The sequence below is a fragment of the Amblyraja radiata genome, chromosome 35, assembly GCF_010909765.2.
Source record: "Amblyraja radiata isolate CabotCenter1 chromosome 35, sAmbRad1.1.pri, whole genome shotgun sequence".
Classification (NCBI taxonomy): domain Eukaryota; kingdom Metazoa; phylum Chordata; class Chondrichthyes; order Rajiformes; family Rajidae; genus Amblyraja; species Amblyraja radiata.
Genome location: NC_045990.1, coordinates 1,647,720 through 1,664,113, shown reverse-complemented (window position 1 = coordinate 1,664,113; position 16,394 = coordinate 1,647,720). Strand labels below are relative to the sequence as shown.

Here is a 16,394-nt window from a genome sequence, read left to right as displayed (position 1 = left end):
CACGAGGATAAAAGATCGTGAAAGTGGGACAGCCCCTTGACTCCAGCATTTTGTGTCTATCTTCGATTACCAATGTGTTTGTTGGAATATCTGCTGAAGTCCCCTGCTTCTCCCCAACCAATCTCCACACTCTCACATAACTCCTTTACTGTAAACTAAAATATTATTTTCCAGGAGAATTTAATCTAATAAATATTTGAATGAATCATTGCTAACAGCTGGCTGGGGAACAGCTTCCACAGACTCACCGCTCTTGCATTGAAATATTGTTTCCATAGGGTACTTTTATTTTCATTTTATTCTTCCTTCAAGTCCGTGCTCTGAGCTATGAATTCATTATTCTTTGGAGTCTGGTGTCGTGTTTTGGATGAAATGCCTAAGTCCCTTATTCCTCCTGTCCAAGCTGTACTTCCCTCGTCATCCAATTCCTTTGGTATTCCGGCTTTAGTGAGGCCAATTTTGGAATATTCTCAGCAGTTTTTGGGCCCCCATATCTGGGCAAGGATGTGCTAGCATTGGAGAGGGCCCATAGGACAATTGCGAGAATGATCCCAGGGATGATTTAGAAGGATGAGGGGGCATCTTATAGAAACATGTAAAATTATAAAAGGACTGGACAAGCTAGATGCAGGGAAAATGTTCCCAATGTTGGGCGAGTCCAGAACCAGGGGCCACAGTTTTGGTCTCCGAATTTGAGGAAGGACATCCTTGTGATTGAGGCAGTGCAGCGTAGGTTCACGAGATTGATCCCTGGGATGGCGGGACTGTCATATGAGAAAAGATTGAAAAGACTAGGCTTGTATTCACCGGAGTTTAGAAGGATGAGGGGATGTCTTATAGAAACATATAAAATTATAAAAGGACTGGACAAACTAGATGCAGGAAAAATGTTCCCAGTGTTGGGCGAGTCCAGAACCAGGGGCCACACACAGTCTTAGAATAAAGGGGTGGTCATTTAAGACTGAGGTGAGAAAAAACTTTTTCACCCAGAGAGTTGTGAATTTGTGGAATTCCCTGCCACAGAGGGCAGTGGAGGCCAAGTCACTGGATGGATTTAAGAGAGAGTTAGATAGAGCTCTAGGGGCTAGTGGAGTCAAGGGATATGGGGAGAAGGCAGGCACGGGTTATTGATAGGGGACGATCAGCCATGATTACAATGAATGGCGATGCTGGCTCGAAGGGCCGAATGGCCTCCTCCTGCACCTATTTTCTACGATTGAGTTAGCGTGTCAGGAGTGTTAGGCGGCACTAGGTCTGTACTCGCTGAAGTTTAGAAGGATGGGGGGGGGAACTTACTGAATAGTGAAAGGCTTGGATAGAGTGGATGCGGAGAGGATGTTTCCACTAGTGGGGGAGGCAAGAACCAGAGGCTGTAGCCTGTACCTGCCTTCTCTCCATACCCCCTGATCCCTTTAGCCCAAGGGTGGTGAATCTGTGGAATTCATTGTCACAGATGGAGGTGGAGGCCAAGTCATTGCTTATTTCAAAAGCGGAGATAGATAGGTTCTTGATTAGTAACCCTCGCACTATCTTTAATCGGACTTTATCTTGCATTAAACATTATTCCCTCCATCTTGTATCGGCCTAATTGTAATCATGTCTTGTCCGTAGTTGGGATCGAACCTGGGTTTCCGGCGTTGCATTTTGCTGTAAGGCAGCAACTCTACCGCTGCGCCACCATGATTTTATACCAAGCCAATTAACCTACAAACCTGTGTGTGTGTGTGTGTGTGTGTGGAGTGTGGGGAGAGGGAGATACATGGATAAGGAAGTGTAAGGTGTGAAACCAGAACAAAGGGGATGGTGATTCGAGGGATAGATCAGTGTGGAATAGATCATTGTTAGCTGGGAGAGGGTGACAACAAAGTAACAACAACAATAAACTTACAAAATTCTTAAGGGGTTGGACAGGCTAGATGCAGGAAGATTGTTCCCGATGTTGGGGAAGTCCAGAACAAGGGGCCACACAGTTTAAGGATAAGGGGGAAATCTTTTAGGACCGAGATGAGAAAAACATTTTTTTTCACACACAGAGAGTGGTGAATCTGTGGAATTCTCTGCCACAGAAGGTAGTTGAGGCCACACAGTTCATTGGCTATATTTAAGAGGGAGTTAGATGTGGCCCTTGTGGCTAAAGGGATCAGGGGGTATGGAGAGAAGGCAGGTACAGGATACTGAGATGGATGATCAGCCATGATCATGTTGAATGGCGGTGCAGGCTCGAAGGGCCGAATGGCCTCTACTCCTGCACCTATTTTCTATGTTTCTATGTAACATAAGAGTTCATTAGTGATACGAGCAGAATTAGGCCATTTGGCCCATCAAGTCTATTCCGTCATTCAATCGTGTTTCTATGTTTCTAACCTAATGTGTGTGCTGTGTGTTTGGTTTGCGTGCAGGTCTGAGCCGGGCAGCCCTGCCATTCGGTCTGATGCGGAGGGAGCTAGCGTGTGAAGGCTACCCCATCGAGCTGCGCTGTCCTGGCAGCGACGTCATCATGATCGAGAGCGCCAATTACGGGCGGACCGACAACAAGATCTGCGACGCGGACCTCTTCCAGATGGAGAACGTCGAGTGTTTCCTTCCCGAAACCTTCAAGATCATGTCACAAAGGTAGGACCCTGACGTGGATAAGCTTTTCCCATTGAGAGTCGGGGAGATTCAAACAAGAGGACATGATTTGAGAATTAAGGGACAAATGTTTACGGGTAACACAAGGGGTTGGACAGGCTAGATGCAGGAAGATTATTCCCGATGTTGGGGAAGTCCAGAACAAGGGGTCACAGTTTAAGGATAAGGGGGAAATCTTTTAGGACCGAGATGAGAAAAAGCCCTAGCTCTGATTTGGCCTCATTCTGACAATATCCTGGGATGTCAGGACTTTCATATGAAGAACGACTGGATAGACTCGGCTTGTACTCGCTAGAATTTAGAAGATTGAGGGCGGATCTTATAGAAACTTACAAAATTCTTAAGGGGTTGGACAGGCTAGATACAGGAAGATTGTTCCCGATGTTGGGGAAGTCCAGAACAAGGGGTCACAGTTTAAGGATAAGGGGGAAATATTTTAGGACCGAGATGAGAAAAACATTTTTCACACAGAGAGTGGTGAATCTGTGGAATTCTCTGCCACAGAAGGTAGTTGAGGCCACAGTTCATTGGCTATATTTAAGAGGGAGTTAGATGTGGCCCTTGTGGCTAAAGGGATCAGGGGGTATGGAGAGAAGGCAGGTACAGGATACTGAGTTGGATGATCACCCATGATCATATTGAATGGCGGTGCAGGCTCGAAGGGCCGAATGGCCTACTCCTGCACCTATTTTCTATGTTTCTATGTTTCTATGAGGGGAGAAATGTAACTCAAGAGAATGTAGGATAGTGTGTGTGGAATGAGCTTCCAGTGGAAGTGGTGGATTTTATCATTTAAAAATAAATTGGATAGGTATATGGACGGGAAAGGAATGGAGGGTTATGGTCTGAGTGCAGGTAGATGGGACTGAGTGCAGGTAGATGGGACTAGGTGAGAGTAAGTGTTCGGCACGGACTAGAAGGGCCGAGATGGCCTGTTTCCGTGCTGTAATTGCTACATGGTTTATATGCTTGTGTACTTTGCAGCCAACGCCAAGGCTCTGTGGGGGAGGACCACAGTCCAGTGACCTCCCAGTGCTGGACACTGAGGGGCAGAGTCCAATGGGAACTCACCCCCCCCCTCAAACAAGGGAAGGGACATCTCCCCAGGGGTCATCTTTTAGAAGGTCTGAAGAAGGGTCTCGACCCGAAACGTTACCCATTCCTTCTCTCCAGAGATGCTGCCTGTCCCGCTGAGTTACTCCAGCTTTTTGTGTCTATCTTCAGACACACGTTGTGTTCAGTTTAGTTTATTGTCACGTGTACAGTGCAAAAGCTTTTTGTGTCTATCTCCAGCTGTGAAAGAGGACAACGGACTAACCAACTAAGTTAGACACAAGTGCTGGAGTAACTAGGGTGGCGCAGCGGTAGAGTTGCTGCCCAGGGTACGATCCTGACTATGGGTGCTGTCTGTACAGAGTTTGCTCGTTCTCCCTGTGGCCTGCGTGGGTTTTCCCTGAGATTTTCGGTTTCCTCCCACACAAATACGTACATATTTCACTTGCACTGATGTGCAATGTGACAAATAAACCGTATTGTATTGTATTGTATTGTAGGTTAATTGGCTTGGTGCGAATGTAAATTGTCCCTAGTGTGTGTAGGATAGTGTTAGTGTGCGGGGATCGCTGGTCGGCGCGGACTCGGTGGGCCGAAGGGCCTGTTTCCATGCTGTATCTCTAAACTAAACTACGCACGACAGGTGAGAGAGCGTTTCTGGGGAACAAGGATGGGTGACGTTTTGGGTCATATCCCGAAAATGTCACCCTTCCTTTTTTCAACAGAGATGCTGCCTGTCCCGCTGAGTTCCTCCAGCACCGTGTGCCTATCTTCGGCATAGAGCAGCATCTGCAGTTCCTCCCTACACATTTTGACCAACTAAGTTGTCTGGCAGGCGAGGCCCCTGTGGTAATACATGGGCTGTGATCAATATGTTGTCTGCTCTAAACCTCAAGTGCAATCAACAAAACAAAACACGCCAATAGATCAATACTTGTTGCTTCAATCAGCGCAGACCATTCCGTGTGCGTTGGCGCCAACTAACAGGGTTGGGAATGTCTGTTGGCAGTGGTTTGGGGATATGACATGACATGTAGGCTGAGTGATGATGAACCCAATCAATAACGCTCATGGCCCAGGATGTTCAAGCCCACTTCCTAGCGGGAAGTTTGCAGGGATAATGGAGGCTAATGGAAGCTTTCTGCACAAGGCCCTTCACAAAGCAACACTCACCCAAACGCACATTTACCTCACGATATACAGACAGGCTCTGTGGCTTTGGAGCAAGGATGTGTGGCTCGGAAGCTCTGAATGCTTCGGGTCAGGACACTTCTTCAGACACAGCAGTCTGAGCTAGTGTCCCGACCTGAATCATCATCTACACAGTTTGCCACAGACAGCTGTGGAGGCAAACTCAGTCTATATTGTTAAGGCAGAGATAGATAGATTCTTGATTAGTACGGGTGTCAGAGGTTATGGGTAGAAGGCAGGAGAATGGGGTTAGGAGGGAGAGATAGATCAGCCATGATTGAAGAAGGGTTTCGGCCCGAAACGTTGCCCATTTCCTTCGCTCCATAGATGCTGCTGCACCCGCTGAGTTTCTCCAGCACTTTTGTCTACCTTCGATTTTCCAGCATCTGCAGTTCCTTCTTAAACAAAAAGCCATGATTGAATGGCAGAGTAGACTTGATGGGCCGAATGGCCTAATTCTACTCCCATCACTTTTGAGCTTATGATAATGGCTCCATCCATTTCTGATGAGCACATTCAGAATATTGCGCTATGCCACATGGAACTAAGTCTAGTGAGCTTGAAGATAGAAGTCAAGTTTTCAATAAGCCATGAGGGGAATAGATCGGGTAGATGGACAGAGCCTCTTGTCCAGAGTAGGGGAATCGAGGACCAGAGGACAAAGGTTCAAGGTGAAGGGGAAAAGATTTAGTAGGAATCTGAGGGGTAACTTTTTCACACAGAGGGTGGTGGGTGTATGGAACAAGCTGCCAGAGGAGGTAGTTGAGGTTGGGACTATCCCAATGTTTAAGAAACAGTTAGACAGGTACATGGGTACTGATTGTGGATGATCAGCCATGATCAGATTGAATGGCGGTGCTGGCTCGAAGGGCCGAATGGCCTACTCCTGCACCTATTGTCTATTGCCTATTAATAGGACAGGTTTGGAGGGATATGGACCAAACGCGGGCAGGTGGGACTAGTGTAGCTGGGACATGTTGGTCGGTGTGGGCAAGTTGGGCCGAAGGGCCTGTTTCCACACTGTATCACTCTATGACTCTAAGCCAACAGGTCCCTCATGGTTAATGCCAATAGTAGTTCGACGCATGTTACAAAACACGCAAGTGTGCGTGCATACACATACACACACACACCCACGCGTGCTCATGTGCGCTGAAACGCCTCTGCATAAACACTTGAACACGCGTGTTCCAACATGCTTGCATAAATGCGCGCGCACACATGCAAACACGCACACGGGGATATACCGTGACCCGCACCGGCACACGCAGACATGTTAAACCCAGGGTTTACAGGGGATCAGCTCGTAGAACAAGTGCCGAGAATGAGTCCGCGGAGGATTGAAGGTGAGTCAGACAGATTGAGTACCAGGAGAGGTCATGTTATACACTGGGCCCCTTGGTGCGTTGGCTGAGAGAGAGAGAGAGAGAGAGCGTGCGGCAGTGTTTGGGAGGGTTGCGGTGACTACAGCAGAGGAGCAGTGGCCCAGCCAAGGGTCCCCGTGGGAGCGCTGTTGTTTGGCTCAGCTTTCTGAGGCATGACTTGCCCCTGAATGTCTGGAAATGGAATTTCGATTCATTTCATGCTGCAGTTTGCTTTCACAGCAACGCCTCAAGGGAACGGCATGCGATGAAAACAATGGAATCGATTTTTTTTATTCCTAACGATATCTTCACTTCCTTTAACAAATTCCACTGCGCCTGCAATGATACATAGAGTGGAAAGTTGATATCTGAACCCATTTCGTTCTCTCTCCATTACATTAACTCTGTTGTCTGAACAGAGATTTGGAACATTGGGAACATTAATGTGCCGTGGCTCACCTGAATTTGATGTATTTTTATCATCCATGCGTTTATCCGCCCTTCAGGAGGACTGAGATGAGGAAAAACCTCTTCACCCAGAGAGTTGTGAATCTGGGGAATTCTCTGCCACAGGAGGCAGTGGAGGCCGATTCACTGGATGTTTTCAAGAGAGAGTTAGATACAGCTCTTAGGGCTAACGGAATCAATGGATATGGGGAGACCTTTTCTCACAGAGGGTGGTGAGTCTGTGGAATTCTCTGCCTCAGAGGGCGGTGGAGGCAGGTTCCCTGGATGCTTTCAAAAGAGAGCTAGATGGGGTTCTTAAAAATAGCGGAGTCTAGCTGGGGATATGGGGAGAAGGCAGGAACGGGGTACTGATTGGGGATGATCAGCCATGATCACATTGAATGGTGGCTCGAAGGGCCAAATGGCCTACTCCTGCACCTATTGTCTATTGTCTATTGTCTATTGAGAAAGCAGGAACGGGGTACTAATTTTGGATGATCAGCCATGATCATATTGAATGGTGGTGCTGGCTCGAAGGGCCGAATGGCACCTGCACCTATTGCCTATGTTTCTATGTTATCCCCAACCTGTATCCCTGCTCTTGCCATGATTCAGTTTAGTTTATTGTCACGTGTACCGAGGTACAGTGAAAAGCTTTTGTTGCGTGCTAACCAGTCAGCGGAAAGACAATACATGATTACAATCGAGCCGTTTACAGTGTACAGATACATGATAAGGGAATTATTGTGTTTAAGAAGGAACTGCAGATGCTGGAAAATCGAAGGTAGATGCTCCTTCGCTCCATAGATGCTGCTGTACCCGCTGAGTTTCTCCAGCACTTTTGTCTACCATGGTAAGGGAATAACGTTTAGTGCAAGGTAAAGCCAATCGAAGATGGTCCGAGAGTCACCAATGAGGTAGATAGTAGTTCAGCGCTGCTCTCTGGTTGTGGTAGGATGGTTCAGTCGCCTGATAGCAGCTGGGAAGAAACTGTCCCTGAATCTGGAGGTGTGCATTTAATAATAATAATAATAATAATAATAATAAATACTTTATTGATCCCCTCAGGGAAATTCAGATGTCCAGAAGCCCCCAACCAACAAACCCACAGATTCAAAACGAACGCAGACAGAAAATACATAGAATATAATGTGGACACTACCTGAGAGCAATAAATACTTAAAAAGACCAATAATTAACAGTTAAAAATTAATAATTGCAAAATGCATCCCCCTACAGCCTAGCGGTCCGAATTATAAAATCTAATGGCTGCAGGGGTGAAGGATCTCCTGAACCGCTCCGTTCTACAGGGCAGGGAGAGGAGCCCTTCTGTACTTTTTCACACTTCTGTACCTCTTGCCCAATGGGAGAGAGTCCACACCGACCATCGATCACCCGTTCACACTGGTTCGATGTTATTCCACTTTCTTGATCACTCCCTACAATTTACAGAGGGCCAATTAACCTACAAACCTGCACAACTTTGGGATGTGGGAGGAAACCAGAGCCCCTGGAGAAAACCCACACAGTCACAGAGTGACAATACATTAACTGGGCTGGGCTGGGTGGGGCCTTCAGCAACAGACTGGTTCCACCAAGATGCAGCACAGAACACCACTGGAGATCCTTCTTCCCTGTTGCTATCAAACTGTACAACTCCTCCCCCTTCTGTCGTGGGCTAGACTGACTCCCCCCCCCCCCCCCAATCTTTGCACGACCCCAGTCCTTTCCACTCATCACTTTAATGTATCTTGTTCTGTTTTATTACTGTTGGCAGATCAACTTCCCTCCTGGGATAAATAAAATTCTATCGTATTGTATCATTTCCCTACTATATCTATATCGATCAATAGTTTCTCCTCCCATTTGTTGGGTGTGTTGGTCATAAGGTGATAGGAGCAAAATTAGGCCATTCTGCCCATCAAGTCAACTCCGCCATTCAATCATGGCTGATCTATCTCTCCCTCCTAACTCCATTCTCCTGCCTTCTCCCCATAACCCCTGACACCCGCACTAATCAAGAATCTATCTATCTCCGCCCATTGACTTGGCCCCCACAGCCGTCTGTGGCAATGAATTCCACAGATTCACCACCGTCTGACTAAAGAAATTTCTCCTCATCTCCTTCCTAAAAGAACGCCCTTTAATTCTGAGGCTGTGACCTCTAGTCTAAAGAGGGGTTTCGGCCCGAAACGTTGCCTATTTCCATCGCTCCATAGATGCTGCTGCACCCGCTGAGTTTCTCCAGCACTTTTGTCTACCTCTAGTCAGGAGTCAGGATCAACTCAATGAACCTCCATAGATTCCTTATAGAAACTTACAAAATTCTTAAGGGGTTGGACAGGCTAGATGCAGGAAGATTGTTCCCGATGTTGGGGAAGTCCAGGACAAGGGGTCACAGCTTAAGGATAGAGGGGAAATCCTTTAGGACCGAGATGAGAAAAACATTTTTCACACAGAGAGAGTGGTGAATCTCTGGAACTCTCTGCCACAGAAGGTAGTTGAGGCCACAGTTCATTGGCTATATTTAAGAGGGAGTTAGATGTGGCCCTTGTGGCTAAAGGGATCAGGGGGTATGGAGAGAAGGCAGGGATGGGATACTGAGTTGGATGATCAGCCATGATCATATTGAATGGCGGTGCAGGCTCGAAGGGCCGAATGGCCTACTCCTGCTTTCTATGTTTCTATGTTTCTATGAAAGGGTATTGGTAGATCAGGAGATGGGTCGCTCGGAGGGACGTCTGTCTGACAGTGATTGCTGACCTTAGTCTTACATTTTCCCATTGAAGAAAAACATGACATTTAGCCCGCACCACATTCCTCGTGCTTGGACGAGCCCGTACTCTGGCTGAATTATAAGTTGCGGTGAGTTGCTGCTCTTTGAAGCTTGCCGTTTGTGACAATGCTGCAATGGGAAGAGCATAATTAAACATGGCATTAATATCAGTCCAAAGCTGTAACCCACAGAGTGAAACATGAAGTGGTGACTGAGAGCTGGTTACTAATTAAGCAACGTATTCTGCAGAGCAACACAATGGGCCTTCAAACCCTGCTGCCTTTTCTCAGCTAATTAGTTTGTAGAAGTTTACTACAGAGGCTAGAACAATCCCTGCACTGTGCTGCCTAATTACATCAGTAATATTGCCTGATCAGGTCTCAGCTATGAAATGGGCACAGCAGACACAAGGTGTACAGGACTGCTGGGAGCTACAAAGTCCTGGATGTGGGCTGAGGTTACAGAGGTTGTGGGATTAATACAACTGTGGCTGTCACGGTGGTGCAGCGGTAGAGTTGCTGCCTCACAGCGCCAGAGACCTGGGTTCGAGCCCGACTACGGGTGCTGCCTGTACGGAGTTTGTATGTTCTCCCTGTGACCTGCGTGGGTTTTCTCCGAGATCTTATAGAAACTTACAAAATTCTTAAGGGGTTGGACAGGCTAGATGCAGGAAGATTGTTCCCGATGTTGGGGAAGTCCAGGACAAGGGGTCACAGCTTAAGGATAGAGGGGGAAATCCTTTAAGACCGAGATGAGGAAAACATTTTTCACACAGAGAGTGGTGAATCTGTGGAATTCTCCGCCACAGAAGGTAGTTGAGGCCACAGTTCATTGGCTATATTTAAGAGGGAGTTAGATGTGGCCCTTGTGGCTAAAGGGATCAGGGGGTATGGAGAGAAGGCAGGTACAGAAAACTGAGTTGGATGATCAGCCATGATCATATTGAATGGCGGTGCAGGCTCGAAGGGCCGAATGGCCTCTACTCCTGCTATTTTCTATGTATCTTCGGTTTCCTCCCACACTCCAAAGACGTACAGGTTTGTAGGTTAATTGGCTTGGTGTAAATGTCAAGTCAAGAGAGTTTTATTGTCATGTTTCCCAGATAGGGAAACAGAATATTGTAAACAAAAATACACAACAGTTCAGTGTGTGTAGGATAGTGTTAATATGCGGTGATTGTTGGTCGGTGCGGACTCGTTGGGCCGAAGGGCCTGTTTCCACGCTGTATCTCTAAACTAGACTGTGCTGTCAGACTGTAGCCAGGTACATGGTCACAGAATGTGCAGAAGTGTATGTGGGAATATTATAGTCCAGGGTTGGGCCAGACGCATGTTACAGCAGGGTAGAGAACTATGTTTACACTTTAATCTTCATAAATTCATCAGGTACACCTGGAGTATTGCGTACAGTTTTGGTCTCCAAATCTGAGGAAGGACATTATTGCCATAGAGGGAGTGCAGAGAAGGTTCACCAGACTGATTCCTGGGATGTCAGGACTGTCTTATGAAGAAAGACTGGATAGACTTGGTTTATACTCTCTAGAATTTAGGAGATTGAGAGGGGATCTTATAGAAACTTACAAAATTCTTAAGGGGTTGGACAGGCTAGATGCAGGAAGATTGCTCCCGATGTTGGGGAAGTCCAGGACAAGGGGTCACAGCTTAAGGATAAGGGGGAAATCCTTTAAAACCGAGATGAGAAGAACTTTTTTCACACAGAGAGTGGTGAATCTCTGGAACTCCCTGCCACAGAGGGTAGTCGAGGCCAGTTCATTGGCTATATTTAAGAGGGAGTTAGGTGTGGCCCTTGTGGCTAAAGGGATCAGGGGGTATGGAGAGAAGGCAGGTACAGGATACTGAGTTGGATGATCAGCCATGATCATATTGAATGGCGGTGCAGGCTCGAAGGGCCGAATGGCCTACTCCTGCACCTAATTTCTATGTTTCTATGTTTTTAGGTATAGGCCATTCGGCCCATCACATCTACTCCACCATTCAATCACGGCTGATCTATCTCTCCCTCCTAACCCCATTCTCCTGCCTTCTCCCCATAACCCCTGACACCCCGTACTGATCAAGAATCTATCTATCTCCACCCTAATAATATCCACTGACTTGGCCTCCACAGCCTTCTGTGGCGGAGGCTTTGGAGGTACAGCAGGAATACAGGCTCTTCTGCTCACCGAGTCCACGATGGCCGGCCAGCACCCCTGGCAATAGCAGGAGGTGATGACGAAAGGATATACGGATGCGAATAGTGGAACTGGCAGGATGTCTAGAGAGGGGGCAGGGTCGGAGAGAGAGGGAATGCAGGGGTTGCTTAACATTAGGGAAATCAAGATTCATACGGTTGTGTTGTGAGCCACCCAAGCAAGATGTAAGGTGTGTTGGAATCATGGCAGAGAGAACAAACAGATGGTGATAAGGGATGGAATTAGGCCATTCGGCCCATCAAGTCTACTCCGCCGTTCAATCATGGCCGTTCTATCCCTCCCTCCTAGCATTTTGTGTCTACACTAGATATGACTGGACACCACCAGTTGAAACCCTCACCCTAGGATCTAAACTTTGCAATAAGTTCATGTGATGGGAGTAGAATTAGGCCATTCGGCCCATCAAGTCTACTCTGCCATTCAATCATGGCTGATCTATCTCTCCCTCCCAACCCCATTCTCCTGCCTTCTCCCCGTAACCCCTGATACCCGCACTAATCAAGAATCTATCTATCTCTGCCTTAAATATATCCACTGACTTGGCCTCCACAGTCTTCTGTGGCAAATAATTCCACAGATTCACCATCCTGACTCTGACTAAAGAAATACCTCCTCATCTCCTTCCTGAAGGAACGCCCTTTAATTATGAGGCTGTGACCTCTAGTCCTAGACTCTCCCACTAGTGGAAACATCCTCCGACTGTTAAGAATATCCGTTGGTTTGGACTGCGCTGCCCTCTGTGGCAATGGTTTCCGCAGATTCGCCGGAGGTGGAGGTGACGTGAGCGAGAGGGAGAAATTAGCGTTCTAACCGGAAAGATAATTCTTACAATGCCAACCAGTAAGGCAGCAGCACGCAATCAGAAGAGTTATCAGCCCACTCTTTGACAAACAGCCGCGGTGTAATTTCTTTTACATCCACATTAACAAGACTCTTTAATTTGCTGCTGATCTTCTTGTTCTACGGTTAATGCAGCCTTGGGCACATTCAGTGATAACAATGCCTCGAATCCCCTGAGCATTGGCCTTTCTGCGGCACCTGCAGAAGAGCATATTTTTTTAATGTCACCTAATGATGTTAAGCGCAGGATCCCGGAGCACAGATGATTATCCCAATTCAAATCATTCCTGGGGCTTGTTATTCTCCTTCTCAAGGTGAGCAGAGAAAATCTCTTCAGCTCAGCTTCAGATCAAATCTGACACGCACTGAATTAGTTCGCACTCGGTACCTCTGCCCGCTCCATTCTAATGTTTCTCTAACGCTTCTTTGAACGTGACCCAATGATAGACGCTAAAGCTGGAGAAACTCAGCGGCTCAGGCAGCATAGAAACATAGAAACATAGACAATAGGTGCAGGAGTAGAGGCCATCCGGCCCTTCGATTCTGCACCGCCATTCAATATGATCATGGCTGATCATCCAACTCAGTATCCCGTACCTGCCTTCTCTCCATACCCCCTGATCCCTTTAGCCACAAGGGCCACATCTAACTCCCTCTTAAATATAGCCAATGAACTGTGGCATCAACTACCATCTGTGGCAGAGAATTCCACAGATTCACCACTCTCTGTGTGAAAAATGTTTTCCTCATCTCGGTCCTAAAATACTTCCCCCTTATCCTTAAACTGTGTGACCCCTTGTTCTGGACTTCCCCAACATCGGGAACAATCTTCCTGCATCTAGCCTGTCCAACCCCTTAAGAATTTTGTAAGTTTCTATAAGATCCCCCCTCAATCTTCTAAATTCTGGCGAGTACAAACCGAGTCTATCCAGTCTTTCTTCATATGAAAGTCCTACCATCCCAGCATCTCTGGAGAAAAAGGAATAGGTGGCGTTTCGGCTCGAGACCCTTCTTCAGAATTCTTCCCCCACCTCCACTCCAATTACCTAGCCCATGAGGCATCATTGCTCTCATAGATTGGTTCTCGGCGAGACCAAACGTAGACTGGGCTGACACCTCCGCTCATGGACCTACCTGATCTCCCGGTTGTCAAACACCTTCCCATTCCCACACCGGCCTTTCTGTCCTAGGCCTCCTCCATTGTCAGAGTGGAGGAACAGCATCTCATATTTCACTAGGGCAGCTTATACCCCAGTGGTATGAATATTGATTTATCTAACCAAGTAATCCCTGTATCCTCTCTCTCTGTCTCTCTCTGTCTCTCTCTGTCCCTCTGTCCCTCTGTCCCTCTGTGTCTCTGTGTCTCTGTCTCTCTCTGTCTCTCTCTGTGTCTCTCTGTCTCTCTCTATCTCCCTCTCTGTGTCTCTATGTCTCTCTCTGTCCCTCTGTCCCTCTACTCTGTGTCTCTCTGTGTCTCTCTCTGTCTCTCTGTGTCTCTCTATCTCTCTCTGTGTCTCTCTCTGTCTCTCTGTGTCTCTCTCTGTCTCTCTGTGTCTCTCTATCTCTCTCTCTGTCTCTCTGTGTCTCTCTCTGTCTCTCTGTGTCTCTCTCTGTCTCTCTGTGTCTCTCTATCTCTCTCTGTGTCTCTCTGTGTCTCTCTATCTCTCTGTGTCTCTCTGTCTCTCTGTCTCTCTGTGTCTCTCTCTGTCTCTCTGTCTCTCTCTATCTCTCTGTGTCTCTCTATGTCTCTCTCTGTCTCTCTGTGTCTCTCTCTGTCTCTCTGTCTCTCTCTATCTCTCTGTGTCTCTGTGTCTCTCTCTGTGTCTCTCTGTCTCTCTCTGTCTCTGTCTCTCTCTATCTCTCTCTGTCTCTGTCTCTCTCTATCTCTCTGTGTCTCTGTGTCTCTCTGTGTCTCTCTGTCTCTGTGTCTCTCTCTCTATCTCTCTGTGTCTCTGTCTCTCTCTGTCTCTGTCTGTGTCTCTCTGTCTCTCTCTGTCTCTCTGTCTGTCTGTCTCTCTTTTTTCCACCCCTTCCCTCCCTTCCCCCACCCTAGTCATCATGCTAATTTCACTGTCATCCTGGTCAGTTTCATTGTCTGTAACTGACCCCCCCCTAGCCCACAGCTACCAATGGCCTGTTTCCTTTACCATCTTTACTTTTTTGCATATCTTTCATTCATTTGTTCTACATCTCTCTACATCACCGCCTATATCTCTGGTCTCCCTCTCCCCGACACTCAGTCTGAAGAAGGGTCTCGACCCAAAACGTCACCCATTCCTTCTCTCCAGAGATGCTGCCTGTCCCGCTGAGTTACTCCAGCATTTTGTGTCTACCTTCGATTTAAACCAGCATCTGCAGTTCTTTCCTACACATGTTCTTTGTTTATCATGTATCTGTACACTGCAAATGGATCAATTGTAATCATGTGTGGTCTTCCCGCTGGCTGTTTAAGGGCCTGTCCCACTTTCCCGAACTACTCACGAATTCTCCCGACTTCTCCCCTTGATTCAAACTCGGAGAATGTTCGTAACGGGACCGTAGGAGTCCGTATATATATCGTAACGGCTCGTTATGCCAGCCCTAGGTACTCGGGTAAGTCGGGACGTTTTTTTCCGGCATGACAAAAAATGTCCACAAGTAAAAAAATAGTCGGGAGGAGAAAAATCACAACATTTAATGCCTCGAGTACCTACGGCTGACATAACGAGCCGCTACGATATATCCACGGACACCTACGAACCCGTTACGGACATTTGAATCAAGAGGAAAACTCGGGAGAATTAGTGAGCAGCTCGGGAAAGTGGGACCGGCCCTTTAGCACGTAACAAAAATCTTGTTAAGATTGTTAAGGGCTTGGACACACTAGAGGCAGGAAACATGTTCCCGATGTTGGGGCAGTCCAGAACTAGGGGCCACACACACACAGTTTAAGAATAATGAGTAAGCCATTTAGAACGGAGACGAGGAAACACTTTTTCTCACATTGAGTGGTGAGTCTGTGGAATTCTCTGCCTCAGAGGGCGGTGGAGGCAGGTTCTCTGGATGCTTTCAAGAGAGAGCTAGATAGGGCTCTTAAAGATAGCGGAGTCAGGGGATATGTGGGGAGAAGGCAGGAACGGGGTACTGATTGGGGATGATCAGCCATGATCACATTGAATGGCGTTGCTGGCTCGAAGGGCCGAATGGCCTACTCCTGCGCCTATTGTCTATTGACTTTTCACCGTACCTCGGTACACATGACAATAATCTACACTGGACTGAACTGAGTGGTAAACCTTGCGCTGCTGAATTAACACAATGTAAACATATTCACCAGATCCTAGGCAACATTCTGAATAATGAATCTTGTCAGAAGTGCTCTCACTCGAGCTAAATGAGTTTTATTGTTAATCTGTACTAATGAGCCGCTACGCTTTATGTCTCTCTTCCATCCACCACAGGCTATAAACGCGTAAAATGTCTGTGTCTAACTCTGCAGTGAGCGAGTTTAATCTGAATTATATTACCACTGCACCAGAGGCTGAGATCTTCCAGTTTCTAGACGCTGTAATTAAAATGCTGAATGGATTTGATCCTGAAATTTGATCATGCAGTCAGAACAACACAAAGCCCGCACTTAATGAGGAAGAATGACCTAAATCACTGAGTCCACTACTGGCCTTTTATATAAAACACTCTCCTCCCGCCCGATAATCTTGACAATGTCTTTTGCTTCTCAATTGCGCTAATCCTTCTCTTCAATTCTCCATCTCCCGACAGTCCCCTGCCGTTCTCCGATTCTCAGCCCCCTTCACTATTCCTCTCACTCACTCGAGCTTTCTATCATCCACCCACTCTGTCTCTCACGCATTCTCTCATAGAAACATAGAAACATGAAACC

General features: G+C 47.1%; 1 protein-coding gene across 7 annotated transcripts in view; it reads left to right on the top strand.

Moving 5' to 3' along the window:
- adgrl1 (adhesion G protein-coupled receptor L1) overlaps positions 1–16,394 on the top strand; it is a 300,069-nt gene that overhangs the window by 129,217 nt on the left and 154,458 nt on the right. For all 7 annotated transcript variants that reach the window (XM_033012285.1, XM_033012282.1, XM_033012286.1 and 4 more), the window contains exon 3: positions 2,400–2,613. In XM_033012285.1, the coding sequence (XP_032868176.1) occupies positions 2,400–2,613 (214 nt within the window). The remainder of the gene's footprint in view (positions 1–2,399; positions 2,614–16,394) is intronic.